The sequence below is a fragment of the Talaromyces stipitatus genome, genomic scaffold (genome assembly GCF_000003125.1).
Source record: "Talaromyces stipitatus ATCC 10500 scf_1105507295523 genomic scaffold, whole genome shotgun sequence".
Lineage (NCBI taxonomy): Eukaryota > Fungi > Ascomycota > Eurotiomycetes > Eurotiales > Trichocomaceae > Talaromyces > Talaromyces stipitatus.
In genome coordinates this window covers 4,777,587-4,803,219 of record NW_002990113.1, presented here as the reverse complement: position 1 = coordinate 4,803,219, position 25,633 = coordinate 4,777,587, and the positions used below count along the sequence as shown (strand labels likewise).

General features: G+C 46.7%; 5 protein-coding genes across 5 annotated transcripts, besides 1 other annotated feature; 3 read left to right on the top strand and 2 right to left on the bottom strand.

The window, feature by feature from the left end:
* Positions 1-30: 30 nt before the first annotated feature.
* On the top strand, positions 31-2,785 carry TSTA_077120 (sucrase/ferredoxin-like family protein, putative; the record flags this gene model as incomplete). The annotated part of the gene is made up of 3 exons (XM_002341691.1): positions 31-1,248; positions 1,467-1,907; positions 1,968-2,785. 3 exons carry the CDS (start codon positions 31-33, stop codon positions 2,691-2,693), a joined length of 2,385 nt encoding a protein of 794 aa, XP_002341732.1. The 3' UTR covers positions 2,694-2,785.
* On the bottom strand, positions 1,973-12,639 carry TSTA_077110 (vacuolar protein sorting-associated protein vps13). The gene is made up of 3 exons (XM_002341690.1): positions 3,476-12,639; positions 3,006-3,422; positions 1,973-2,952 (listed from the first exon to the last, which is right to left on the bottom strand). The coding sequence occupies exons 1-3, from the start codon at positions 12,516-12,518 to the stop codon at positions 2,912-2,914; spliced, it is 9,501 nt and encodes a 3,166-aa protein (XP_002341731.1). The 5' UTR covers positions 12,519-12,639; the 3' UTR covers positions 1,973-2,911.
* An 881-nt stretch (positions 12,640-13,520) lies between these two features.
* TSTA_077100 (uncharacterized protein) lies at positions 13,521-14,807 on the top strand (the record flags this gene model as incomplete). Its single annotated transcript, XM_002341689.1, has 4 exons — positions 13,521-13,754; positions 13,805-13,861; positions 13,920-14,144; positions 14,202-14,807. 4 exons carry the CDS (start codon positions 13,521-13,523, stop codon positions 14,625-14,627), a joined length of 942 nt encoding a protein of 313 aa, XP_002341730.1. The 3' UTR covers positions 14,628-14,807.
* Positions 14,808-16,372: 1,565 nt separating this feature from the next.
* On the top strand, positions 16,373-18,575 carry TSTA_077090 (glycerol kinase, putative; the record flags this gene model as incomplete). The annotated part of the gene is made up of 4 exons (XM_002341688.1): positions 16,373-16,599; positions 16,653-17,647; positions 17,696-17,862; positions 17,918-18,575. 4 exons carry the CDS (start codon positions 16,373-16,375, stop codon positions 18,317-18,319), a joined length of 1,791 nt encoding a protein of 596 aa, XP_002341729.1. The 3' UTR covers positions 18,320-18,575.
* A 2,871-nt stretch (positions 18,576-21,446) lies between these two features.
* Positions 21,447-21,488: a microsatellite.
* Positions 21,489-22,135: 647 nt separating this feature from the next.
* TSTA_077080 (intermembrane space AAA protease IAP-1) lies at positions 22,136-25,589 on the bottom strand. The gene is made up of 3 exons (XM_002341687.1): positions 25,368-25,589; positions 23,307-25,304; positions 22,136-23,253 (listed from the first exon to the last, which is right to left on the bottom strand). Exons 1-3 carry the CDS (start codon positions 25,395-25,397, stop codon positions 22,858-22,860), a joined length of 2,424 nt encoding a protein of 807 aa, XP_002341728.1. The 5' UTR covers positions 25,398-25,589; the 3' UTR covers positions 22,136-22,857.
* Between the last annotated feature and the right edge of the window lie 44 nt (positions 25,590-25,633).

Here is a 25,633-nt window from a genome sequence, read left to right as displayed (position 1 = left end):
TGTTCCGCGCCATGGAATTACATTTCGACAATGAATTTTAGCGCTCTCAGTATCCTTAATTCCACGGTCTATACCATCCTCACGGTCGTACTCCTCGTTCTCACCCTCCTCACGCCGGGCGATTTCATCTACCAATGTCGCGTCAACCACAGACTCACAAATATCATTATAGTTACTGGGGTTTATGTTCTTACGGTTTTGGTCGGTCTGCTGATCTACGCCAGTCGGATTTATACGAATCGTACCGTGCTCAGTGGGATCCCGAAAGCATGGATACCTGTTTCGAAGGGTGAAGTAGATAGAAAAGTACAAAAGGCTGTGGAGGAAGGTCTTAATCGGAGCGCCATCATAGCGTTTCAAGCACGACCTCGAAATGTGTCGGACAAGAATAGCGAGCCTGTCCATGACGCTGAGCTTTCAATTACGCCTGATCGACCGCCATGGGGTTCGGTGTCGCATGCCGGATGGTCGGCACCGTCGTCTATTGATTTTCCGGGACTGCGATTCGAGTCAGTCATTGAAGAGTTGCCGCACTTGATTGAGGCCAAGGCCGTTTCCCTCGTTCCGTCGAAGCCACCGAGAGGGTTCCTCGATTCTTCGATAACTGAAGAAGAATACGACGCTCCAGATCCACGGTTGGTTGAGCTGCTACAAAGGCCGTCAACGATGGGACTACGTGAATATATTGCCCACCTTACAGCTTTTGGATTGATTAACCCTCCTGAACTGCGACCTGAATTCTTGGCCATCTATGAACGAGCTCGATTTTCATCTCGTCCGTTATTCGAGGACGAGTTTCGCGCCCTGATGCAAATATTTGCCGAAATCCTGCGCGGGATGAAGCAGTTGGATTATGAATATCTGGAAGAAATTGGAGGACTCGACTCGAGAGCTGATAGCGAGTCCTTTATCGGTCCGTCCGATGAAGAAGGGGAAACCGATACGTTGAACTCGGAGGAGAATAATGTTCCTCTACGGCGTGAAAGGAGTGCGGATTCGTCGGGGTGGAGCAGTAGCTTTCGATCCGCGCATACGGCGCCAATGGTACCCTCGCCCACGCCCTCTCGGCCTGAGGACCGATATGCGAGCGGTTCTCTGCAAAATCCGTGGTCTACATCTCTGTCGCGTCCTCGATCGATCGCTTCGCAGAGCTCGGGCAGTGGGAGTGTCATTCGTCTCACGAGGACGCGGAGTCCGACCGATCTCCCTTATGAAATTGACCTGTCAAGGTCGAATATTACAGGCTATGTATAGCCTCATGTTAATTCTTCTTTGTACATAACTACTACTACATAATACCATTCTTTTATTAGTATCCAAACACTTGTCCATAGAAATTTTTGTATTTATCTCCGAAATGCGTGCGCTCGGAGATGACGTTTGATCAGATAAGATAACTCCGAGATTGCGTCAACCCCCGCCATGAGGCGTGGAGACTTCATTCAGTTCTCTTAATACATCCTTAGGATCCTTATATACCTCTGGAAGTATTTCTTGGTGTATTAAGTGCTGCTTTGGAGAGCACTCCGTCACAAAATACCATGCAAAAAATCCTCCGTGCCGGCGCGCAACTCCTATCTCCGCGAACAGGTAGTCCCGCCACTATTACGAGTACAGACAACGAAAAAACCACCTTCAAAACAGCTCCCACACAAACCGCTCTATTCCCCAAAGTCGATCCAGCAGTAGACGGCGAAGATTGCGATCATGACTGCGCGAGTTGTACCGTTCATTATCCGGCTAGGTTTGATGTGGAGATGAATGATAAATTGTATGGACATGTGAATGGTTGGTCGACTCATGTGCTTGTTGCAACGGGCAAGACGGATTGGGTCAGGGATGTGGCGGATGAGAAGGGGAGTGTGATGGAGGCTATTGAGAAGGGGGGATTGACGCCTAGTAATGGGGTATATCTATCCCATATCCGTTTTTTGTGTGGTCCATGAGCTGACTTGTTATGGCGGCAGAATTTGAAGTTATCTGCTTCCAATATACCGGTTCCGGATGAATATCATCATGCCGAAGAAGATGGGAATAGACCGACTACTGTTGTCCTCCTGCCGGCATTCAAAATCATTGATCATGTTACTCCAGCACTTGCCCCGGACCTGATAAAGTACTTTGTCAATCCATCCATTACGACAACGACACCGTTACTTCATAACTCATCAACAACAGCATCACCAGAACCCTCTGCCGACAACGTTGAAGAACAAGATATCTCATCATTAACACTTCTCCGATCCCGACCCTTACCCCACGCAGCAGTAATCTTACTCTGCTCACAAAAGACCCGCGACGCACGCTGCGGTCAATCCGCTCCATTGCTCAAGCGCGAGTTTGAGCGTCATTTGCGTACTCTTGGTCTTTACAGGGATGCCAATGACGAACGTCCCGGTGGTGTCGCGGTTCATTTTATTAGTCATGTCGGGGGTCATAAGTATTCTGCTAATGTCATAATCTATCGACGACGGGATTTTGAGTGGTATAAGAAGAAGAAGGATGCGGTAGCAGATACCAATGAAGAGGGAGAAGAAGAGGATGAAGGTGCTGTGCAGGGGATATGGTTGGCTCGAGTGCGCCCGGAGGAGTGTGAGAATATTGTTAGGTTTACTGTTTTGCAGGGTAAACTTGTTAAACCGGATCAGTTACGGGGTGGGTTTGATAGAGAGAAGGGGTTGATTAGTTGGTGATTAGATGTTTTGGAAAGAACCTATAGCTAGATGTTCTTTCCCCTGGTTTGGGTATGCGGATAGACGAAATAGATCCATATTCATTGCTTTCATTCATAATTACTAGTTTATACACAATCAGAAAGATAAATACAAGATGCATCAAGTCGCCATGCGTCAACGGTCAAGGATGTTCGCTTCAAACTCGTAACGTAAGAAAAAGTCTATGTGCTAACCGATCAATTCTTCGCGTTATACTTTTCGTTGAAGGCATTAACAGCTAAGACAACACATTAGCAAGCAATCCTCAGACAATGGGAACAAAAAACTTACCAATAGCAATCTGCTTATACAGCCAATTTCGAGAACTTTCATCCTGAACCGGAATAAACGGCCCATTAGCCCCTCCCTTGAGCGTAATACTCATACCAGTCCGCTCTTTGGATATAGTTTGAATATCTGTAAGTTTGATCTCCCATTCAGAGCGGAGTTTATCAGAACGCACGAGTAATATACGGTCGTAGGTCAACATCACGATCATATCTCGTCCGGGGAGTTCAAGGTGCGCGATGTAGTCTTCCTTGAAGTATTTGCCGTCATCGGTGGTTTTGAGCCAGAATTGTCCGAGTGCTTCGCGCTGAAAGTATGGTCGGACAATACCATCCGTTCCGATGAAGCGGGTTAGACGAACGCGGTCCAGGCCATCGGAGTCAAAGACTGTTGTCGTGTTTCGGACACCCTCGGCAAGATCTGATTTCAAGTTAGTAAGATGGCTTGTACACGATTGCTATGAGAGAACTCACTAGATGCAAGATCAAACGCTCCAATGGCTGGCTTGGTCACAACACCGAGCATGCCCACTCCAACACCTTTCATAAAGCCTCCAAACCCACCCTTCTCTGCTCCTTGAAGTGGATGGCGCGCAAGACCCTCAATACCGCTCAAAATACTCGTGGCGAATGCATTTCCACCAGATGTAACACCATAAAGCGCATGTTTAGGCCTATTCCGGGCTTTGGACATGCGGCGCTGATCTTGGAACTCCTTGTCCAGAGTAGCAGCTGCAAGGCCCTTGGACATACTACCAGTAAATTTGGCCATACTATCCGAGAATCCAAAGACCGACTTCTTGACAAAGCTAGATGCACCTTTGGCGATGCCATAACCCAGGTCTTGAGGTCGATCGGTAACAAGACCTTGATATGGCTCGTAGAAAATATCCGCAACACCGGAACTCACAGTATTAAAAAGACCAACAGGGTTTCCGAGGAAGTCCGCCGATCCCAAAACAATATGAATTTGTCGCAAGAATTCTTGGGTGTAGTGTTTTCTCATGTTGGAGATGAGCAAAGGAATAGATACCCTGGCATTCTCTAGCATTAGCGCATTCAATCGGACCGGAGCGTCGTTGACATTGCCAATAGACATAGTCATAACGTTGACGAAGAACATGAGTGGACTTGACGGTTGAAGCTGATCTTCAGCATTCACTCGCTCCGTGCGCATGAAAGAAATGTCCAGCTGCATGGGCTGTAGATGCAACAGCTCAAAGTACACATCTTGTCGAGCTTCTTCATACTTTGGTTCAGGGATATCCAGATCTTCGTCACAGAGCGTACCCTCTTGTTCAATAGACCAGGAAGCACCGGGGACTTTTGCGAAATCGAGCATAGCAAAGACAAAGTCCTCATCTAACTCGAGGGTCATCTGTTGCAAGAGCAAAGTAGCATATTTGATATATAAAACACCGTACGAATCGTCTTTGACTCTTGTGACCATGGCATGGAAGATCGGATGAGCCTCCATTTCCTTTCCAGTTTTTGGTACGACACTGGGGTAGAGGAGAATCGGGAACACGCCTCCGTATAGTTGATTGTCAATCTGAATCCACTTAATCGTGGTGTCCAATGTCTGATACACATTGCTCTCCCGCAATTTGATTTCAATCTCACGGAATGTGCAATACAAAAGCTCTTTCATGTTTTGATTGATGAGTGAGATACCCACGCCACCTAGTCGCAGCTGTGCCTTGAACGTAACATCGGAGTTTTCCACCTTGACTTCAAACCCAGTTGCAACGCTAGTTTGGGATGTTTGTCCCTTTTGCTGTTGATATATACTCTTAGACGGTTTGTAGTTAGATAAGACCAACGTTTGCGTCGGGCCTTCTGCAACAATATTCAAATCGACAATGCTCTGACCATTGGAATTGTTATTTGTTGGAACCCTCATAGGGATTAGGTTTCCGATTTCCGCCAGCCGAATGTGTCGTTCCTTTCCGTTGCAATTCAGAACCAGTGACTTGCTCTTCGCGGCTGGATAATCCCAGGCATACGGCATGATACTACGAGGCGGCAGACGGTACCGAATGGGTCGCCATCCGCTGCTTGTATCTTCGTACTCGTCCTCGTCAACATTAGGGTTTGACTGATAGAAAATGAACTCCATATCACTTTCATTTCGCATGGAATACGGCCAATGTCTGTGTTCCATTCTCAAGTGAATGAAGATGGTTGCGTTCTCCATGGACACTTCAATCTTAATTAGACGTTGTCGCTGAGATGCCTTGGCTAATTTCACATGCGTGATGCCCACGTCGGCGATATTGAAAGGTGAAGACCATTGATTGTTGACACCAGGAAAGCATAGGCACAGCTGTTTCTCCGGGACTTGACGGAGGAAATGAAGAGGTACCAGATCTCCAGCTTTCATCGTGAGCACATTGGACGTTCCTGGTTCCCGCACCTGAAGTTCCTCATTAAGCTTGTTGTTGAGGATGAATCGTGGTGTAATCGTGACTACTCTGGTCAATTTGTACTTGCCCTCGCCCTCAGAAACGGACACTCCAGCATGAAATTCAGCTCGAGACGTTCTAGCCGGAACGATAACCTCAAAGGAGCTACCGATAGCATCGAAACTTTGAGGCTTGCTCCACCGAGAGTCACCAATTTTTATGATAGACCGATTCTTTGGATCATCAGTAGGATATGAGTACATATAAGGTTTCGCATGACAAGCTGCGGAATCAGAATCGATACCTCTTCCTGCTGATGTTCGAGCAGATTGCATAAATCCTTTGCTTTGAACCTCCATGCTAAGTCCAGTCTTGTTCAGCACAAGATACGGGCTATACACGCTGACTTTGAAGGCGCCTCCACTGTCAGGCACATTGTAATAGTGCAATTTGAGCCTTAGCTCCGCACCATGCTCATCCTTGAGCGGTAGCGAATCTTCTCGCCTGAAGTCTTGTGAATTGCCATTAATTATAGCGAATTCGCTTTGCTTGTAGACCGAGTCCTGGAGATCAATACTCAGAAGAAGCAAGTGAGATAATTCCACAACATGCACCGGACTGACACCGCCCCGTCGCAAAAAGTTGGTCCAATCCTTGCGAGTATTCTTGTCGTAAATTCGGTATTTGAAATCATAGGGAAGCAAATTCTGGATCTCGACAGGTGCTGAAAGTCGGAGCTTCATGTGAGGGTAGTTGTTGATGATAGGGTCACGCTTGTCGTAAGTAGCATTCAGTTGGAAGTAGAATGGCGGAGCTTGTTGTCCGCTTTCGCTGACGCACGTAATCGTCCGCGTCGGTCGACGGAGTAGGTCTTTCCAATACAATTGTTCATTCGACCAATCGTACCCGAAACCTTGGTCGGGGCGGACGACAAGTTGATGCAGGAAAGCTGAACCAACTGGTGCCGGTCGAGCATCACCTGGGAGAATTTTCTCAATTTTGAGCAAATGACCATCTTCAGGGCTGAAAACTCCCATCTCAACAGGTATCTGTGTGTTATTTTCCAAGAGCAATGGAGAGCGAAAAGTGATATACTTGACATTGTCTTCACCCAGCTTGACTTCAACAAGCAACTTGTGTAGAACTTTGTCCTTCTTAGGTTTCAAGTTATACAGCGTTTCGCCTTCTCGAATGACGGGAATGTGGTTGATGCTGTCAAAGCCGCTGCCCTCCAACTTGATGCCTACTAGCCCTGCATTGCCTTCTGGTGTGAGATTCTCACGCATTGTAGTTGCATCCTCAAAGCGCCAGGGGTACTCTTCACCGTCACTCAGTTTAGCGGCCGGTGCATTGTCTGCAACTTCGACATCTGCCCACACTCGAAGGTCGAATCCAGTGTAGTTGCGTATCCTATATGGTGCATCGGCTCCTCTAGGTTTAGATAAAACATCCTCGTCAGTGTTGAGGAATTGGAACGACTTGGAGGCGAGAGCAATAGTTGCAGAGGTCAAGGTCAAATCCATAGTTTTATGAGAGTAAGCCTCGATCGAGAAGACATCTGGGTTGATTTCCTTGGACATGTGGAATCCGAGCTGCCACGGTTCAATAAAAGGTTCCCAGGCAGACTTTGAAAAGTTGTAGACGTTGACGAAAGTGTCAAACGATGTGTCAGCGTTAAGAGTCGACGACCAGTCTCTGACATCCACACTGAACTTCTTGACGCTCCAATCCAGCAAGGGCAATTCGTGCAAATCTCCAATAAGGATTACCCTAATGCCGTCAAATTGGGCACCTAGTTCCTCTCTTCTAATGACAGCGGATTGTTGCGGTGCGAGCCTTTGCTCTGGAATCAAATGACTCCTTGCCTTGGAACTTGTTGCAGCCGAACCAGTCTTGCCTCCTATCGTAGAGCGCCTCTTTGACTTCTTGTCAGTGCCCTTGATTTCTTTGATTCGTTGCGGCTCATTCTTCTCGGGTCCGGTCGTAGAACTCGTTCTCATTTCTGACACCTTGTTCATAATCTGAGTGGCCAGAAGAATATCACGCAATGACAGTCTCAAAACAAGGGGCTCGACATGAACATCAATGCTAGTCAGAGCTGATCCTTTGTCTTGGGCGCGGCTATCAATAGAGACTTCGAGAGTGAAGTCGTCCAAAATCCGCAGCCGACTTGTCTCGAACTTATCCATTCGGCAGAGGAACATGCCCACTTTATTTATTTGCAGGGTGGAGACATGCTGATGGGAAAATAGCAACTGTTTTGTTCCCAGAACGATTGCTTCGGTGTTGGGTATTGCAGGATTAGCGATCATGATAACCTGAGCATCGACAATATCAGCTCTGAATGAGAAAGTCATTTGCTCTCCTTCCGAAGACATGCGTAATCCCTGCTCATCAAGAGATGACTTATTGCCACTGACTGCAGCACTAGATGCGGCATCAGAATCTTCAGGAGTTTCATCGATTTCTTCTATCTCCAACTGCTGATTCTGTGCAAATGCTTCACTTGCGAATGCCTGCAGAGCCATTAAATAGTCAAGCGCGAGTATAATGCGTGGACTGTCAATGGTGACCATGGCAATGACATGTTTCTTAGGTCCAGGTGACATTGAGACACTAGCCATGAACTGCTGCTGAACGTCGTTGTTGATAAGTGACATGATCTTGCGGAATTTGTTTGTCTCTTGGGCACGGCTATCCCTGATCGAGAAGGAGTGTATCAGAAGCTCTGATTCGAGGGCGCCATCACTCAGCATGCGCAATTTCACTCTGGTATTGTTCAGCGAGAATCTGGAGAGGCTTGAATTCTCCACCTGACCGACAGGTTTATTCTCTTTGGCCAAAATCAACTCCAGGCCAACGCTTTCGACCTTGAAGATCATATCGAGTTTGACCCACGTATCCTTCTCTGAATTGCTAACCGGACTTTGATTCGCTGGCTTCCTCACCTGCTGAACTTCTGAGTTCTGTTCCTCAGTTTGTGGACTGATCGATGGAAGTGATTGCATTGCTTCGAGTTCCTGCTGGTCGGTATCTGGAGTGAATACTCCAGGTACAGTCTTTGTAATCTCTAATAGGAATTTGAGTTGTGGTTGTGAGATTCGTAGCTTGATTGGAGACATCGTCCCCTCTACCTCAATGTCTGGACGAGGTTGGTCTGGCTGATGTTCGAGGTAACAGATGCTAAAGTCAAGATTGACCTTCTGAATCATCTCCAATTGTTCGTGTGTAGCATCATCATAATACAAATCAGAGGTGAGGCGAATATTGCGAATTCCGGTTGTGATCATATTGACGGCTGGGCTATCTTTTCGGTCATCTAGAGGAACAAATGTATTGTTTGCGTAGATTTCTCCAAGCTCTGCTGTAATAGTATCACGCTGCTTATTTTCCGACATAGCTCGAGGGAAGACCACAATTGGTGTGCGCACGATGATATCGAATCGCATACGTGACGCATTTTCCTGCAATTGATTTGCTTGACTTGCCGCTGCCTGTCGAGCCGCATTGAATATAGCTTGCATTTTCCCGAATTTGACCAGGAAATTGACAATTTTCCGGTATGGTTCCTCTAGCAGCTGAACTTTGATTGATCCAGATCTTAGGAAGACCTCCGAATCGTAGCCGGGGTATTCAGACGAGTCAGGATCAAAAGTTTGATATCTGAAATCGGCAAAGTTCTCGCCTTCAATCGTCATAAGTCTCCTGAGGGATGACTGCTCTGACGCTCCAATATTCACATCGTCTACCAGAGTCAGACTTCCAATCCTAGATTGAATCTGCATAGTTCGGCCGACTAAGAAAATGCCAACATCGGCAGTATTGAGGCTCAAAGTTGCAAGTCTCACTCCATCGTTATTCAAGATCAACGCAATACTCTTCAACTGTGACTTGATTCTGATTTTGCGTGCTTCTTGTGGTTCCTGTTGACCTTGAGATAGGTCCACGGAACTGCTACCTGGTGATGGGGCTACCGCTTGAGGCTGTTCAGGATTTGTAAAGGTTATCAGCACGAAATCAAGCAGTGTCAAAAGGGTCCTCCGGGTGACTATAATATTGATAGTGGACACTGCAACGTCAAGATTCATGTCAACCCCTTCATACGTCGAATGAAACTCGGGAGAATCCGGTCTGACTCGAACAAATTTGAGATTAAACAGATCCTTATCTTCTTCAGCGTTGAAACCTTTGGAAGAAATAATTTGTTTGAATTCCGGTGTCGGATTCTGCTCAATGTAGTCATCCACGCTGAGAGATTTCAAGGTCAGCTCAGCTACCATATCAAATGGCCGGAGGTAATAGTCCAATTCGAAGCCTTCAGCTACCAGCTCAGCCAGTAATTGGTCAGACTTTGCTTCTCTTTGATCAGACCTGAAAAGGGAACCACGGAGCTTTCCCACTGTAAATTTGAACTCGAATACTCGCTGGTGCAAGTTGACGGGCTGCTCGTCCTTCTTCGCAACTTCATGTTTGCCAGAATCTTCCGAGTCAGACTCATCATCAAGAAGAGGAATCTCTCTTATAGAAGATGGCTGGAAAGAGGCCGATCTCGCTCTGTTCATTGCTTCTTGTTCCGAAGATTTATCAACAATTTCTTTGACACGGTTAGAGGACTCGCCTGTATTATCTTCAAAGCGTGGAATAGCTATGTCGATCAGCTTCATCAGATTTCTATACTTCATGTCCGACATAGACGCATGCAACTCTGGTAGATGTCCGGAAACCCGCGTTCTAGTGAGAGCAGTGGATTTCGGAACAATACAGAGCTCGAGGACAAAGTCGACACTTATACGGTCGACAATATGGAGGTCTTTGGTTGGATCATCTGATGTGAGTTGCGCTTTGGTAGCTTCGATGTTGGGGCCAATGAGCAACTGGATTGAATCAAGCTTGACCAAGAACTTGTCGTAAAGAAGCTCCTCGAGCTGCTTATAGTCCTCTTCATTGTACTGCCTCTTCTGCTTTGCTTGCAAATCGGACATGGTACTTCTATCAACAAGCTCGCTGTTGACTCTGATGTGACCAGCATCAAGGATCAGGCAAAGAGCGCCCTCCTCTGTAATGCTCTCAGGGATGATTATAAGAGGAGCTTGCAAATCGAACTGAGCGTCTACTTTCCTGTGCGCTTCGAGAGCGTACTCAAGACCAGCTCTAGTTTGTTGCCGGATTTCCTGCACCGTGGCTCCAGCGGAGTCGAGAAGAGCTCCTACGGACTCCATGTGCCGTTCCGGCGGCCTGAAGAATCGGGCAACCTCAATGACAAATATAGGATTGTAGATGACCTCAATACTCTTGAGTTTGACCTTGACAGCGGTATCGGCATCACTTTCAAGCGGGTTCTGTTCGACTTGGAGGTGGAACAAGCTGTCATCATGCTCGGCTTCGTCCGAATCTTCCTCGTATTCCAGTTCATCCGACTCGTCTGAGAATGCATTTGCTACCTGCGCTTGAGAGTCTTTGACTCGTACAATCTGCGGGAAGATGCTACCCTCCGTAGTCCCGTCGTACACTCTCAAGCCGCCAAGGTCCAAATCCACAAAGAAGGAATCAGGTCGCTGTAAAGCTTTAGCTCTGAAGTTATCAAAGACGAGCTTCATGACTTCGGTTGCCGCGCCGTGTGGATCACGTTTCAAAGTTAAGCTACCTGCTCTGAGGCTGGAATTGACTTGTAACTTGACTGAATCTCTGGGAAGTTCCACACTCTCAGCCAAGGCTTTTTTCTCATCCCAGTCAATTGCATTGTATAATTCCTGGCGTTGCTCCTCTGTCATTGTTTCTGTTTCGTCCTCCTCTTGTTTCTTCGTTCCCCACATCCATTCGCTCCATGTTTGGGGTTTGGGAGGCTTTTTGACGCCAACGTTTTCTTTCCGTAGCTGGTTTCGTGCCAAAGAGCGCCAGAAGCGCAGATCTTCGTAAGTGTATTTCCTTTCCAGCTGATCTAGCTCTGCGTTCTGATCTGCGGTAAGTGTTTCTTCTCTCTTCTTTTTCTTAAACAGATAAATATAGGCTATTCGATCATCTCTCCGTTCTTTAATGTAATCCCAAGTCCATACTCTGTTTCTCTCATGGATTTTAGACAGAATAGCATTTCCGGCAAATCGGAACCAAGCTCGCGGGTCCTCCTTCGGGCTCATTGAAGGTTGTAGTTTCTTGTACTCCTGATGGCGGATAAAATAGTGGAAGAGATCCACCAGCATCAGTGTATCACGGTACTGATCACTATCAAAAACAAAGCCCAATTCATTGAATAAAAGGCGTGCTTTCATTCTTGGCCGGTCAAGCTTCCCCGTTTTGTCCATCTCAAGTCCAGCACGGCCACTCACAGGTCGAAGAATGTACTGGTTTTTCTCATCCAACTCAATGCCGCCTCTGAGTTTCATCATGAGGTCTTCGTGCGATATCCCTTGGGCTTCTGCACCAAAGTCCGCGCCGCTTCCTGTCCCCAGTAACTCCGTGTCGGTATTCCAGTAGACAGCCAAAGCTCCTAAAACTGCGAGCTTGTGTGTTGTCCCAGACGTAGACTGGATAAATGTAGGACGCCATTCTGAGTCTGTGCTCACAGCACTCAGTTCTTTTAAGGTTATGCCAACGGCGAACGGATGGCCGGGGGAAGCAATCGAGTCCTCGTACCGAAAATGGACGTTCTTGATGGATACTTGCAGATTATCAACGATGGCAGTTGTGAAACTCTGTGTGAAGCTTTGATTCCGCCTCTGTTCCTCCTGGGTCATTCCTTCCGCGTTACGCTCACGTAGAAGTTCGGCGCTTTCGAGTTTATCCATCTTGATAGCATGAGCCCTTCTCTCTTCCTCCTCTGGGTCGTAGTCGGTCTCGACCTTTGGTGCTGCCAAAAGAAACACATCCTCGATTTCCACCCTAACCGGCTTCCCACGTAGATTTGACCATGGAATAGACAATGTTAGCTGGCCGATGTGTCCTTCGACGACGTTGAGTGGAAGATGAAATTGATCGAGTGCCTCTCGGCGCAATTCGAGGTTGTGAAGCTTGACATCGCCCGACCAGATTCCGATATTGAGTTGTTTGCCGTCGAAGTTCTTGACGTACATGCCCAGAAACCTGTTGAGCAGGTTTGCAACCACACCTTCCAACATCGCTGGTAATAATGGCCGTTACCCAGGCCGGGAGCAATGTTTATACCGAGCCGATCGTTGCTTATCGAGGGTCAGAAATCGCTTGACAGTTCGTTATAGCTGATGCTTTAGTGCGCGAGAGTAGTCCTAGAATATACAGACGTTAGTGAACTCGACGAGAGCAGGTAAAAATGGTGCATCATGTACTTTAGGCAGCTCGGGAATATAGAACCATACTCAGCGAAGAAGACTCAACGATGTCCATTCAGGCGTGGTACTGATTTGTCGTAACGGATGCGTCTTGGATGCTCATTTGAAATCCAGCATCGAGCAAGTTGTGAGAAACTCGAGCACGGCGGAGTTCTCGAGTTCCTGATCAGATGAACAAGCCCAATGTCGAAATACCAGAAGAATCAAATCATATATCTTGTGTGGTCGCTGCGATAGACAGGGCGGATAAAATGAGGTCGTCCCTGAAGTTGTTGCCCTGATCGTATGAGTTGTTTTCGTCCGCCCGCGGGGAGGTGACGTCGTCAGCTTGGCAGCTGCACATTCATTTAGGCTTTTGCGTTTATGGACAGAAATGCGATTTTTTTATGCACTGGAGTTACTTGTTACGAATTATATGATATACGTATTCTCTAGTCTTTCCAGGTAACATCTACATAACAGTAGTTTAAGGGTTCCAGTGGAGAGAAATCTTAAGAGACTATACCGAGGATGATGATGTTCGCAGCCTCAGGCAGAAGTGCGGCTGTGGTCCGTGCGGGCGACCGGAATGAAAGCAACTTCGGCTCATGCTTTCATCACCGGGCTGCTCTCACATCTTCAGACTTCGCATCAATTCCGCCAACGCCGCATCCTCGCGACTGTCGAGAGTAGCTGAAGCTCTCTATACTATTTAATCACCCATCTCCACTCTATAATCTCATTTTCCAGCTTTCCGGCTTCAATTGGGCAATCCGTTGGTGATTCATTCCAATTCCTACTATACCCGAAGCTTTTTTCCACTCATCCACAACAATGCTTTACCGTATGTCGGCTGCCCGCGCTGCGTTCCGCGCTGCATCCAGCTCCAATGCCTCTGCCGCAGTGCGCTCAGCTGTTCCACGCAGTGTCTTCCGGGCTCAATTGACCTCCGCTGCGCGCCAACGCTTGACGTCCACACCTAACCTCGCTTTGGCCGTTCGCAAGCCCGTCACCACTGCTCTCGTCCGCTATGCTTCTACCGCTACAGACAAGGCTACTGGTTCTTCGGTCAGTAGAACACGGAGGTTCTGTTGAAACTTGACTGATAGATAATGTAGGCTGCTGGTCTTCCAGAGGAGGAACCTGATATGCTCGCTGGTGTCAAGAATGATGCGGTACGTTCTCTTCTATGTGATTGCTTTAAGTTACACATACTGAGTATTTCCGGTGCAGAAAGTCATCAAGGATACTTTCACTCTCAAGGAAGTTCCCAAGGAGGCTCTTTACTTCGGGCTTGCCGGTGTCATTCCTTATTTGGCCACCTCTTTGAACACCTGCTACCTCGCATGGGAAATCAACAACAATGTCGTCAACGGTTCTGGTTTCTTGCTCTCCGGAGAGACTGCATCCTTCTTGCTCCACCTTACTGAGCCTATTCAGATCGGATACGGTGCCGTTGTAAGTCGTAACTGGAACTCTGCATCCAATGGGAAGCTCTAACATCTACTTCTTCAGATCTTGTCCTTCCTTGGTGCCATCCACTGGGGTCTAGAGTGGGCTGGATACGGTGGAACTCACGGCTTCCGCCGATATGCCACTGGAGTCATTGCACCCGCTGTGGCTTGGCCCACGTTGCTGCTCCCCGTTGAGCACGCTCTTATTACCCAGTTCCTTGCTTTCACCTTCTTGTACTACAACGACGCCCGTGCTGCCGGCCGCGGACTTGCTCCTCACTGGTACGGCATGTACCGATTCGTGTTGACCTTTGTTGTCGGGGCCAGCATTGTCGCCACTCTGATTGGCCGCGAGCACATTTCCCAGCACGACACTGAGGAGCACACCTTGAAGGAGAAGATTCAGGCTCTTCTCTTCCTCCGCAAGAAGGAGATTGAGGAGGCCAAGAAGCGTGCTCAGGAAGAGAAGGAGGCTTTTGAAGAGTAATCCAGAGTTGATATAAGATTGAAACAGTAGTATCTGTCCTTGGATGGTTCAATTGTTTCTTTGGAAGCCACTACATTGCGCGTACTGATCAATGTCTCTAGGCTAGTCATTCTAAAGCACTTTCCTTTGTCGTTGTAGATTATTTTAAAAGAGTTTCAAATACGAGCTGTTCGAATGCGTACTGATTTAAGAGGCTAAATAAAAGCACCTCCCTGTCCGGGTAGGGGGAGCTTTGACCGATCCGTGGATATCGAGAAAGGAGCGGAACCCCGGAAGCTGACCGCATGAGCGGCATAGTAGTAGTATCATAGAGACATAAGTAGCCACTCTCCGGCTTACGTACTGATCTACACTTGCAACAGATATCCACTAGTTATCAATCATGGAAGCTGAAACCAGTACACGGGTCGTATATGAACTGTACTATGTAAGAGTTGTCCGTCCCCGAGGAGGGGCCCGATTCGATATCAATCAGGATTGACCAACGCGCGACAAGAGGTCTGGACCAGGGTATTATCACGAGGACGTACATCTTTTCTCGAGTAGGTAGGTAACTAAGGCGGGCTATATATTGTACCTCCGTGGGGAACAGTCAGCATCACGTGGACTTGTATTAAATCTTGCATTAGCTCTAAGGAGGAGATCGTTGCCAATGCTTGCCCCTTGCAACGTACTCTGTCTGTACGGAGTATGGTCATATAACTCGGTACAATGTACATAGGCGTACTAAGTCACGTCACCACTAATTAGCTTATGGCCGTGTGGCATGAATAGTATCGCTCTATTTAACTATTTAACATATCCCATTGCACTTATACAATTGATCATCGACACTCCAGTTCACTAGCAAGAAATATAAGCACCAAACCGAGGCCGACGACTCTCGGCCTAGAATTCCTTGCATTACAGACCCGAGGCTGTGATTGCTGGAAATATACAGCCCCAAGTGGAATCAATTATGCCTAAAGCCCGGTGGCTTGGGTAGACGTATCCAAAAAGAAGACAAAAGACAATAAAAAGAGCAGGTAGCGCGAGGAAGACAGGTCCAGACAATGCGGATATAGTGGGGGATGGTATGTACTTCGTAGATAGACCCAATTTTCCCGAGGTCGCCTGATCAAGAAAAAAAAAATTTTTTAGACGTAAGTCTAGTAGAGTAGACTTGTACGTAGTACTCTGTAGTACTCCATACTAATATCGATGCTGCGGGGAATGCCTGAGGGACCCCCCACTGGGTGCCAGTATTTTTAGCCTGAGGCCGTTCCTTGCTTGTTCTAGCCTTCTGCTCTTTGGCACTTTAGGGACACACAGTTAAAGCTGGCTGCTTCCCCTTGCCCTTCTCTCGGCTTTGCTCTATTTCTCTCTTTCTCTCTTCTTTTCTTCTGTCTATAACTAACTAATCTCTTCTAATAATTCTACTATACTAATATTTTTCCTGCTCTCTTCTCTTGACCGTGTTCTGATATAGAACGCTGATACTGCAATCTCATTGGCTCCCCAGCTGCCCTTACTGCGTCATCATCAGCCGTACGTCACTCTGGTAGTCGCTCCCCACCAAAAAGTCCTGCGATTTCGAACCTGCTTTGAGTCCCCTTTTTCTCCAACTGCCCCTGGCTTCCCTCTCTCTCCTTCTTGTACATTTAAACTTCTCATTGCAGTGCCGAGTCGAGTCATTGGCACACCCTCTATATAGAAAGAAACAATACCGCCCGCTTTATAGATATAGATATTCTTTTCAGCTGGCCATGGCTCCTCATAGACGTCGAGAATCCGTGATCAACAAGACCACCACCCATGACGGAGACCGATCACTCATTCAAGATGAGTCTTCGCGCACCGATAATCTGAAGGACAAGTTTATCGGTGCCATTGACCAGGGTACCACAAGCACCAGATTTATTGTGTTTGACGGCACCGGGCTACCGGTGGCTTCTTACCAGTCTGAATTTCGTCAGATCCATGAACATTCAGGGTACGTTTACAACCTTACGAATCTGAGGCAAGTACTAATATATGGTTCTGCAGATGGCACGAGCAAGATCCTCGAGAACTCGTTTCGACGGTAGAGAAGTGTATAGAGGAAACTATGAAAGCTTTCCTTGCCCTTGGACACTCCAAAACGGATATCGTGACCATTGGCATTACCAACCAACGTGAGACGACTGTCGTATGGGACTGGGAGACCGGAGAGCCCCTACACAATGCTATTGCATGGCCCGACACCAGAACAAAAGGGATGGTGCGCGAGTTGCGTTCCAAGCCAGGAGCCGATGAGCTGGACAAGATTTGTGGTCTACCGCTATCCACCTACCCTTCGTCCGTGACGCTCATGTGGCTGCTTCGCAACCGACCTGAGGTCAAAAAGGCCTACGATGAAGGTCGATTGGCTTTCGGGACGGTTGATGCATGGCTTCTGTACAATCTCAACGGAGGCGTCAAGAACAAAGTGTTTGTGACTGACGTGACAAACGCCTCGCGTACCATGTTCATGAACCTGCATGAATTGAAATATGACGACAAGCTGTTGAACTTCTTTGGTCTGGACAAGAACAAGCTCCGGTTACCCAAAATCGTACCGTCAGCAGACCCCAAGGCCTTTGGTAAACTTGCCGGTGGACCTTTAGCCGGTACGACCATTACCAGCTGTCTGGGAGATCAATCGGCCGCCTTGGTAGGCCATTGTGCCTTTGAACCGGGATATGCAAAGAATACATACGGAACGGGCTGCTTCTTACTTTACAACGTTGGAGAAAAACCAGTGATTTCGAAACATGGACTTTTAGCGACTGTTGCTTTCCAGTTGGGTGCTGATCGAAAACCGGTGTACGCTTTGGAAGGTAGTATTGCTGTTGCGGGTAGTGGTGTCTCGTTCTTGATGAACAATATGGGTTTCTTCCGTGACTCCAAGAAAGTGAGTGAGGTCGCTGCAACGGTACCGGATAATGGAGGTTGTGTGTTTGTGACTGCCTTCAGTGGGTTGTTTGCTCCGTACTGGATTGATGATGCCAAGGGAACAATATGTAAGTTCGGTCTGTTTCATTTGTCGTTCATGGCTAATTCTTGTCCAGTCGGTATCACACAGCACACGCAACGTGGTCATATTGCTCGCGCAACACTAGAAGCTGCCTGTTTCCAGACCAAGGCCATTTTGGATGCCATGGCCAAGGACAGTGGTCATCAATTGACTGATCTTGCCGTGGACGGAGGGATGAGCAATTCAGATATTTGCATGCAGGTACGTATACCTTATCCACCTATCTGGTCTCGACAAAGTTGACAAGGAGGTACAGTCACAAGCGGATATCATTCAAATCCCAGTCGAGCGTCCCTCGATGCACGAGACCACCGCCCTCGGAGCCGCAATCGCTGCTGGATTCGCAAGCGGCATCTGGTCCACCTACGAAGAACTCCGACACATGAACCGCGCCAACCGAAGCGTGTTCAAGCCGTATCTATCCGCCCACGAGAGCGCATTGATGTACAAACAGTGGACCAAAGCAGTAGAAATGTCCCGCGGCTGGCTAGATGCAAGTGAAATCGGCCTCGAAGACGAAGAGGAAGAAGCCGAAGGTGGCGAAGAGCCCGAAGTCGCGACACAAGAAACTGCCGAGCGAGTCGTACGATTAGTTCAAAAAGAAGAGGAAGATAGTAACAGCGCCGATGACGTTGCTGTTGGATCTGAATCGGATTGATCTTTCGACCCGATTGATATGACCACGGTAATGATGATTAGGCTTGTTTGTTTACTAGTTTCATGACATGACTTTTGGGTATTTTGTGAGCGGGCTTTTTTTCCCTTTTTATATATATCGGTTGGTTTGGTTCTGTCTTGCTCTTCTGGGCGGGTTTAACTGTTCAAGAAAGCGTCCGCATTTTTTTTTCGGGGGCAGTATGTGTTGTATCCATGTTTTACATATATTATAGCGTTTCTTTCTTGGACAGGATTTGAATGAAATCTAGTTCGTTCTATGACTTATTCTATAGGTTGTAATATCCGATCCGTTAACTGAAGCTGGAGTAAGCACTAACAATCACGATGTCGGCGGGTATCAGAGTACGTAGTATTCTAGCTGATAGCCACCAAAACTGTCGAAACAGGATCGATCACATCATCGGCGCATGAGTTTGCAAGTTGCTTATCTCTTTTCAACTATTACAATCCACAACGGGCTGTTCTGAATAGCAAATGCTACGTACGATACATAGTGGATGTAACTACTTATATCATCACCGCTTATATATCTCTTTGTTCTTTTTATCATGCTCATTTTCGTTTCCAGTATATTAATACGAGAATAAATCTCCGTGTACCAGGCTTAGTTATCTTTAAGGGTGGTCCAGGGACTGGGAAGATGAGACACGTGATTTTCCTTGCCCTCATCGCAAGATCTTATTCCTTACACACTATATGAATATGTAGCATCGAGAATTACATGCAGATCTACGATTTACATAGGTAGTTTGTTTATAACAGGATTTGAACCTAATGAGTAGTATATACGTAGCCAGACTGCTATTCCAGGATATATATCCTAGTTTGCTGCGGCATTTAACGAAAATCCTTTCAAGAAAAAAAAAAAGAGAGAGAGAGAGAGAAGCTCTGACCATTATTCATGTACGTACTAATGCAATACACTCGCAAGGCTCGAACTCGGAAAAGCAAATGGAAGAAATAATTCAAACGCCGATTCCTGATTGCCCATGTCCCGAAATTTTATCTATGCCGTACAATGAAAAGAAGAAATGAAATGTGAAACGAAAGATCCTAGAAACTCGAAAAGGAGAAGAAAAAACATCCCGAATCGTGAACGAGGATGAATGGAGAAGAATTGCGAAGTCAAGGGTCAAATGTATGACGCTGCCGTAAGACCATATCCATATTGCTGAAGGGAGAAGGAAAGATATCAGCCGTGACTGGTGCGAGAGTGTTTCTGTTCAATTCATCATGCTGCGCCATTTATAATTCGTCTTTCGTCCGGATAAATGGCTTCAATATCCCGATATTTGCTTTTTTCTCGCGGATACCCGGGCTATGGATGGACCGGTTACTGTACAATAAGAAAGGGAAAAGTTCTAGAAATTGGAATAGAACGACGATAAAATTGATTATCCGCCCTAAGCCGCTGAATCGTGTTTTGCTTTTTTCTGGCGGTTGTAATGAGATCGTTCTTCAGTCGTCATGACCGTGGGCTTTCCTGCTACCCTCTTTGATTTTTGCAGGTCCCTATTATTGAATTGAGTTAGTTCTTTTCTTGTTATACCTGTATTCTCAAGGAATTTGCCCGGAGAGACACCAATAGTAAATAACTAGCATATACGAACACCGTTCTTTTAGTGTCGTGTAACTAGAGTCTATGATTAGACCACAAAACGTACCACAATCTTCGTCAAGTCGGCGTTCTCTACTCATAATCATATTCATTAACTCTCTTGGTTTGGATGGGGGAGAAATGTGGGAAAACGTACCTAGCAACAATGTTTGGAGGGCAAGGTTTATGGGTGCTGGCGTATGTCGTGCACCAAGCATTGACCAAGATTCGGATATGGCCACAACGAAATGTGACTTCGATATGATCGCACATGTCGAATGGTCTTATCCTGTTGAAATTATACGATTTTTGTTTCTGTCTTTTTAATTCTTTTCGTCTTGCCCGCTCCTAAAGACACTGATCCGTGTATAGCGTAGATTGCAGATCGTTCATGAGACAAGCAAACATATTCAACAAGAACATTTGTCATTCTAGAAAGTCGTTAGCCATTTATTATAGGGAATCAGAACGGAAATTTGCATACAGAGTCTTTTCTTTCAAGTCATTTATTTCCCTGATGAAACATGCCGAATACGAATTGAGTAAGTAGGACAAATACCGATTTCAAAAAGATCCCAGCGTATTACCGTAATCTCAATGATCGACGAGGTCGTGACAACCGCAAACGAGAGACAGGCAGAAAAATGAAAAGAAAAAAAAAAATTTTCAAAGAGAGAGTAAAAAATGAATGTGTGAAGGGCTCCGAATCCTGGAACCTAAGGTACTGTGTCTAAGTAACCCCCATGCAAAATGAATGCAGTGGCTCCTACATACCTAACAAACTTGCCACTAGGGATATATAAGGTAAATATGAAGAAGCTTTTTATTTCTACGCTCTATTTTCTTTTCCCTTCTGGAATGAGGTCTTGCCCCTCACCTTTTTGATTAATACTTTGCTTATCTATTTCATTCACGGAAATGAGATTGATGGAGACCTCGTAGACTAGAAGAAACTCTACCTTTGAACCCCGACTTACACTACCTATCATTCATATAAATTATTACGCAGTGTAGATTACCGTTTGACTAGTATAGTAGTTAATAGTCAGGCTAGTCCTGTATATAATATCTACATACATGCATATATATGTATGTAGTACCATGTATGGCAGACGGAACGGGCCAGAAATCTATAATTGACAGGGATTCTATAATACTAGTATTACCGTTCCTTTTAAATTTCGTTGTATCCGCAGCTCATTCTCGATGGGACCGGACCAGAATCCTTCAGTCGTGTATGAAATAAACAGAGTGATCCATTTCCTTGATTGGAAAAAGTTGAAGAACACCCAGCCGGAAGACCAGGGTGAGTATTCCCGGCGATTCCAGTGAGATTGACCGCAATGACCGGCAGAGAGAGAAGATAATCCCTGTAGGAAGAAAAAGAAAAGAAAAAGTTTCTTGCGTTAATGGTGGTTTGCCCTTCAAGGATCGCCCTGGCTTGCGTCCCCGTTGAGTCTTCAACCTGTTGGTACTTGCTTCTCGTTACATGCATGACTTGAATAATAAGTACCATGCCATATCATGCCATGCCGTGCACTGTCCATGCAATTCATTTTCTATTGTACTCCTTATCAGCCCATTAATATTAATTGCCGGTATATGTACGGCACCATAACCAATAGGGAAATCCCTGCATGTTGGATCATTTTCCTCTTTTCGTATTTTAGGGAGCCCAATTTGAGTTTTGATTTATCCAACGTCCACTACGTTTCCGCTCTGTCTGACTGTCCATGTTTCAGGTACGGAGGCGTTCGTCGAAATGAGATTAACGACGGATAGAGTATTGAGACGGGGATGCCGCCGTACATAATTGCGCTAATGCGTGAAAGCGAATGGGATCCTTGAGTCTGGAACTCTTTTCCGGGGTTATTTGACTTATATGGCACTGACACTGACACTGAGTCAACTGACTGAGAGACAGGTCGAAGCAAGGGCTAGGACGCTGTTGGCCACTGTCTAAATGACGAGTCACGACTCGCGGCTGTCTCATCACGGACAAATGATAGAATTCTTAAGAGAGCGTATATTAACAGACTAGTCATGCATCCTTAGCAGGCTGGAAGGATGCGCGGCGCCGGCGATGCCATCCGGTTGGTTCGATGTTCCTGACAGCTTCGGGAATTAGTAAGGGTATGTATCCATTGTCCCGTTACTTGTTAGTATGACTCCATGCTACTCCGTTGTTTTTCGTCTATCCTTCAGAAAGTTAAATCAATTAAACTGTCTAGATATATAGACGCCGTTTCATAGCTTAACTCAAACTACATACTAGATAGGCATCAAAATCCTCGGGAAATCCCGCGGAACCTCCATCCCCAATAGCCGGTACTCATTTACAAGTAACTTGTAAGATTTCCGTATAACTTAATCCCCCTCCCTTCTTCTATGCGGGCAGAAGGGCCAAAGGAAATCATACCTGCATATCCCACGTATCTAATTATATCTTTGGAATAGAAATGAGACTTATCATTTTACCCTTTCTTTCACCGCTGCAAGTCAATGTACTGTCCTGCCGATGCAATGGTAACCCAAATCGGCAGGTAGATAATACGCAGTGCCAATTGACACACAGTCTGACATACATAATTGACTGATCCACTAGGTTGCCTTCCCCATGTCGTTCGGTTTCAAATAGATTGTCTCCGGTTCGGTCAATAGTTGGTGGAGTTCTAGACAATAAGTTGGTGGGCCACAGGTCATATTTGTCATGCGAGAAAGTATTGTGTTGTGATGTAGAGAAAGGAAATGGTAGAGATAGTTGAGAGGTGATGGGAAAGGTAGTAATTTTCTGGTAGAAATTATATGTAAAGAGTTGTACATATGATAAGACACTATGAAAAGGAAACCATAAACAATTCGACATTCTTTTATATGAATGGACGACGAGGTTATGATAAATCAGAATATGCAATGAACGATTATTTCGCCGTCGTTTCTGCTTCCGGAACTTGGGTTATTGGATTCAATCTCGCTGCAGCCAGCGCTTCAGGCAGCTTAAGCGGTGCCGATGGCGTAGACTGCATCTTGTCGAGTTTCTCGCCCTTGAGAACCTTCTCCATTTCCTCCTTGGTAAGCGTTTCGTACTCTAATAGCGCTTTCGTGAGCAACTCCAATTCTTGCCGTTTTTCGGTCAGGATCTTGGTAGCGCGAAGTCGACCTTCTTCAACCAGACGTCTGGTTTCGGCTTCGACTTCTTGTTTGGTCTCTGACGATAACTTGTCGTAGTTTGTGGATAGGTCGACGTTTCCAAGCTTCTTGGAATAACCGAACTGCGTTACGAGTGTGAACGCTGTCTCGGTAGCAGATTGAATATCCTGTCATGCTATCAGTAATGAAACGCAGTAGAAAATACAAAGCATTGGCTTACCGCTGAAATACCACTTGTCACCTTATCAGGGCCAAAAATCAATTCCTCAGCAGCCTTGCCACCCATAGCAACATCTATGTCTGATAAATACTCAACGTAATTCCTTGAAACCATGTCCATTTCAGGCAAGAAATGAGTGATACCCAACGCCATGCCTCGAGGGACGATGGTAATCTTATAAAGAGGAGTAGCAGACGGAGAAAAGTAAGCAACAAGAGCATGACCGGCTTCATGATAAGCAGTGAGCAGTTTGTCTTTATCTTGGATAATACGACTTCGAGCCTCTGCACCCATCATGATCTTATCCTTGGCCCAATCAAAGTCCTTTGGTCCTACCCTGTCCTGTCTGTATCGGCTGGCATGAACAGCTGCTTGGTTGACGAGGTTCTCCAAATCAGCACCAGAGAAACCAGGAGTGCCACGTGCAATGACCGCAACATCAACATCAGTGCTGACCTGTACGCCCTTCATGTGATGCTTAAGAATATCCATGCGGCCTCTGACATCAGGAAGACCAACGACAACTCGGCGATCAAATCGACCAGGACGGGTCAAAGCTTTATCAAGGAGCTGAGGATAGTTCGTTGCTGCGAGAATGATCACACCACTAGTTTGAGAGAAACCGTCCAATTCGGTGAGAAGCTGGTTCAATGTTTGCTTGACATACGCTGCATCACGTTCGTTTCGCTTAGCACCTATGGCATCCAACTCGTCAATGAAAATGATGGCTGGGGCCTTGGCACGAGCTTGAGCGAAGAGATCTCGCACACGCTTGGCACCAACACCGACATAAACTTCGTCAAATTCGGATCCAGACATGTAAAAGAAAGGTACGCCAGCCTCCCCGGCGACGGCACGTGCGAGAAGCGTCTTTCCGGTACCGGGAGGACCAACCAAGAGAACACCCTTAGGCAGTTTGCCACCCAAGGTAGAAAATCGGTCGGGGTTCAGCAAGAATTCAACCAGCTCTTGAAGTTCATCCTTGGCTTCATCACAACCATGAACGTCACTAAACCGAACCTTCTGCTGTTGTGGCGTAGCTTCATTGGTTTGAGTACCACGGACATTCTTCAGAACGCCAGTCGTTTCAACCAGGATGGTAATCAGGACAAGAGACAAATAAGTGAAGAAGCCAAAGTATAGAAGGAATTTCACCCAGCGAAAGACAGAGCTGCCAAGAGATTCCTCGACAACGACATACAACGGGGACTCTTTTGCGCCAGTTCCTGCTTGCTTCGTTGACACGCCGACCTGACTACCGTGAGCGCGAGCTGCCACCGCCTGTCCAACAGACTGTAACTGCTCAGGGTTTAGTGACTGGGTACCACCTGTGAATGCTCCTTGTACTGCGCCATCACTCCCAAGTCGTTGGAGAGCCTTGAGATAAATGGCCTCGGTAGCTGCGTTGTTGGCGAATTGACCGGTCCGATAACGTTCGACGACTATAGCAGGCATGTTTGCACGCAGTAGAGCTTGGTAGAACGTGTTCTGTGCATTAGCACTGCCGGGATTGCTATTAGCTGCCCTTTCCTTCTGCGCGAGGAAGTTCTGCGATAGTCCTCCGAAGAATGACCTATGTTGCTCGACCCTCGGAACTGAGAAAACATTCGGTCTTCGGAAACCCTTCAGGCCAATGCTTGATAGCGACGAGTAGTTCCGGGTAGATTGAGCGGAGTGACTGGCGCGAACGAGCAAGCTCGCTGTTTTTAACGTGTTTTGCCCGAATGTCGACCGCCGATATACCTGGCCTAGCACGAGTTGCGACCTCATCTTGTCGAGAGGTACTGATTGTAATGCTTCTGGGAGTGAAAGACGTTCGACCTGGATTATCCATTTAGTGAAGAGCACGCACCGAGAGCGATAGCTATAAACCCTTACCGATACCGGCGATGCTTTAGTATGCTCTCCGCGGGCTTGAGGGGGTCTATAGACGGTATGGACACAGCGCCATTGAGAGTTCACCGCTGACCATAGCTCGGAAGTAGCAGAATGTATATTCTATGTGTATTGATAAAATGTTAGCCAGACTCGAGAAAACCGTCATAGAGAAGTTGATCTTACCGGCACGTTCACCGAAGCGTTGAGTGCCATGACTGTAGCTCAGCGGCACCTGGCCGCAACCTCACTAGAAAACGACCACAATCCAAGGGTTTCTTGCGATTGCTTTGAAACCCAGAAGAAGTAGAAAAATCCAAAAAGGCAATGAAACGGTTGCTCCTGTTGCAGAGGATGGATTAATGGGGGCGATGACCGTATGGTGGTGATGCTGGTCTCGACTGCGGCGAAATTCATCGCCACGGGCCGCGCTTTCCTAAGTAGTTATAGTT

What these genes read in the sequence shown, in the direction of transcription:
- TSTA_077080 (XM_002341687.1), bottom strand. Translation starts at nt 25,397, where the DNA reads ATGGCACTCAACGCTTCGGTGAACGTGCCG. An exon ending in ACGCTTCGGTGAACGTGCCG is followed by an intron (nt 25,305 to 25,367) that starts GTAAGATCAACT and finishes CAATACACATAG; the next exon opens with AATATACATTCTGCTACTTC. An exon ending in TGACAAGTGGTATTTCAGCG is followed by an intron (nt 23,254 to 23,306) that starts GTAAGCCAATGC and finishes ATAGCATGACAG; the next exon opens with GATATTCAATCTGCTACCGA.
- TSTA_077110 (XM_002341690.1), bottom strand. Translation starts at nt 12,518, where the DNA reads ATGTTGGAAGGTGTGGTTGCAAACCTGCTCAACAGGTTTCTGGGCATG. An exon ending in AGCGTTTGATCTTGCATCTA is followed by an intron (nt 3,423 to 3,475) that starts GTGAGTTCTCTC and finishes ACTTGAAATCAG; the next exon opens with ATCTTGCCGAGGGTGTCCGA. An exon ending in GTATAAGCAGATTGCTATTG is followed by an intron (nt 2,953 to 3,005) that starts GTAAGTTTTTTG and finishes GTGTTGTCTTAG; the next exon opens with CTGTTAATGCCTTCAACGAA.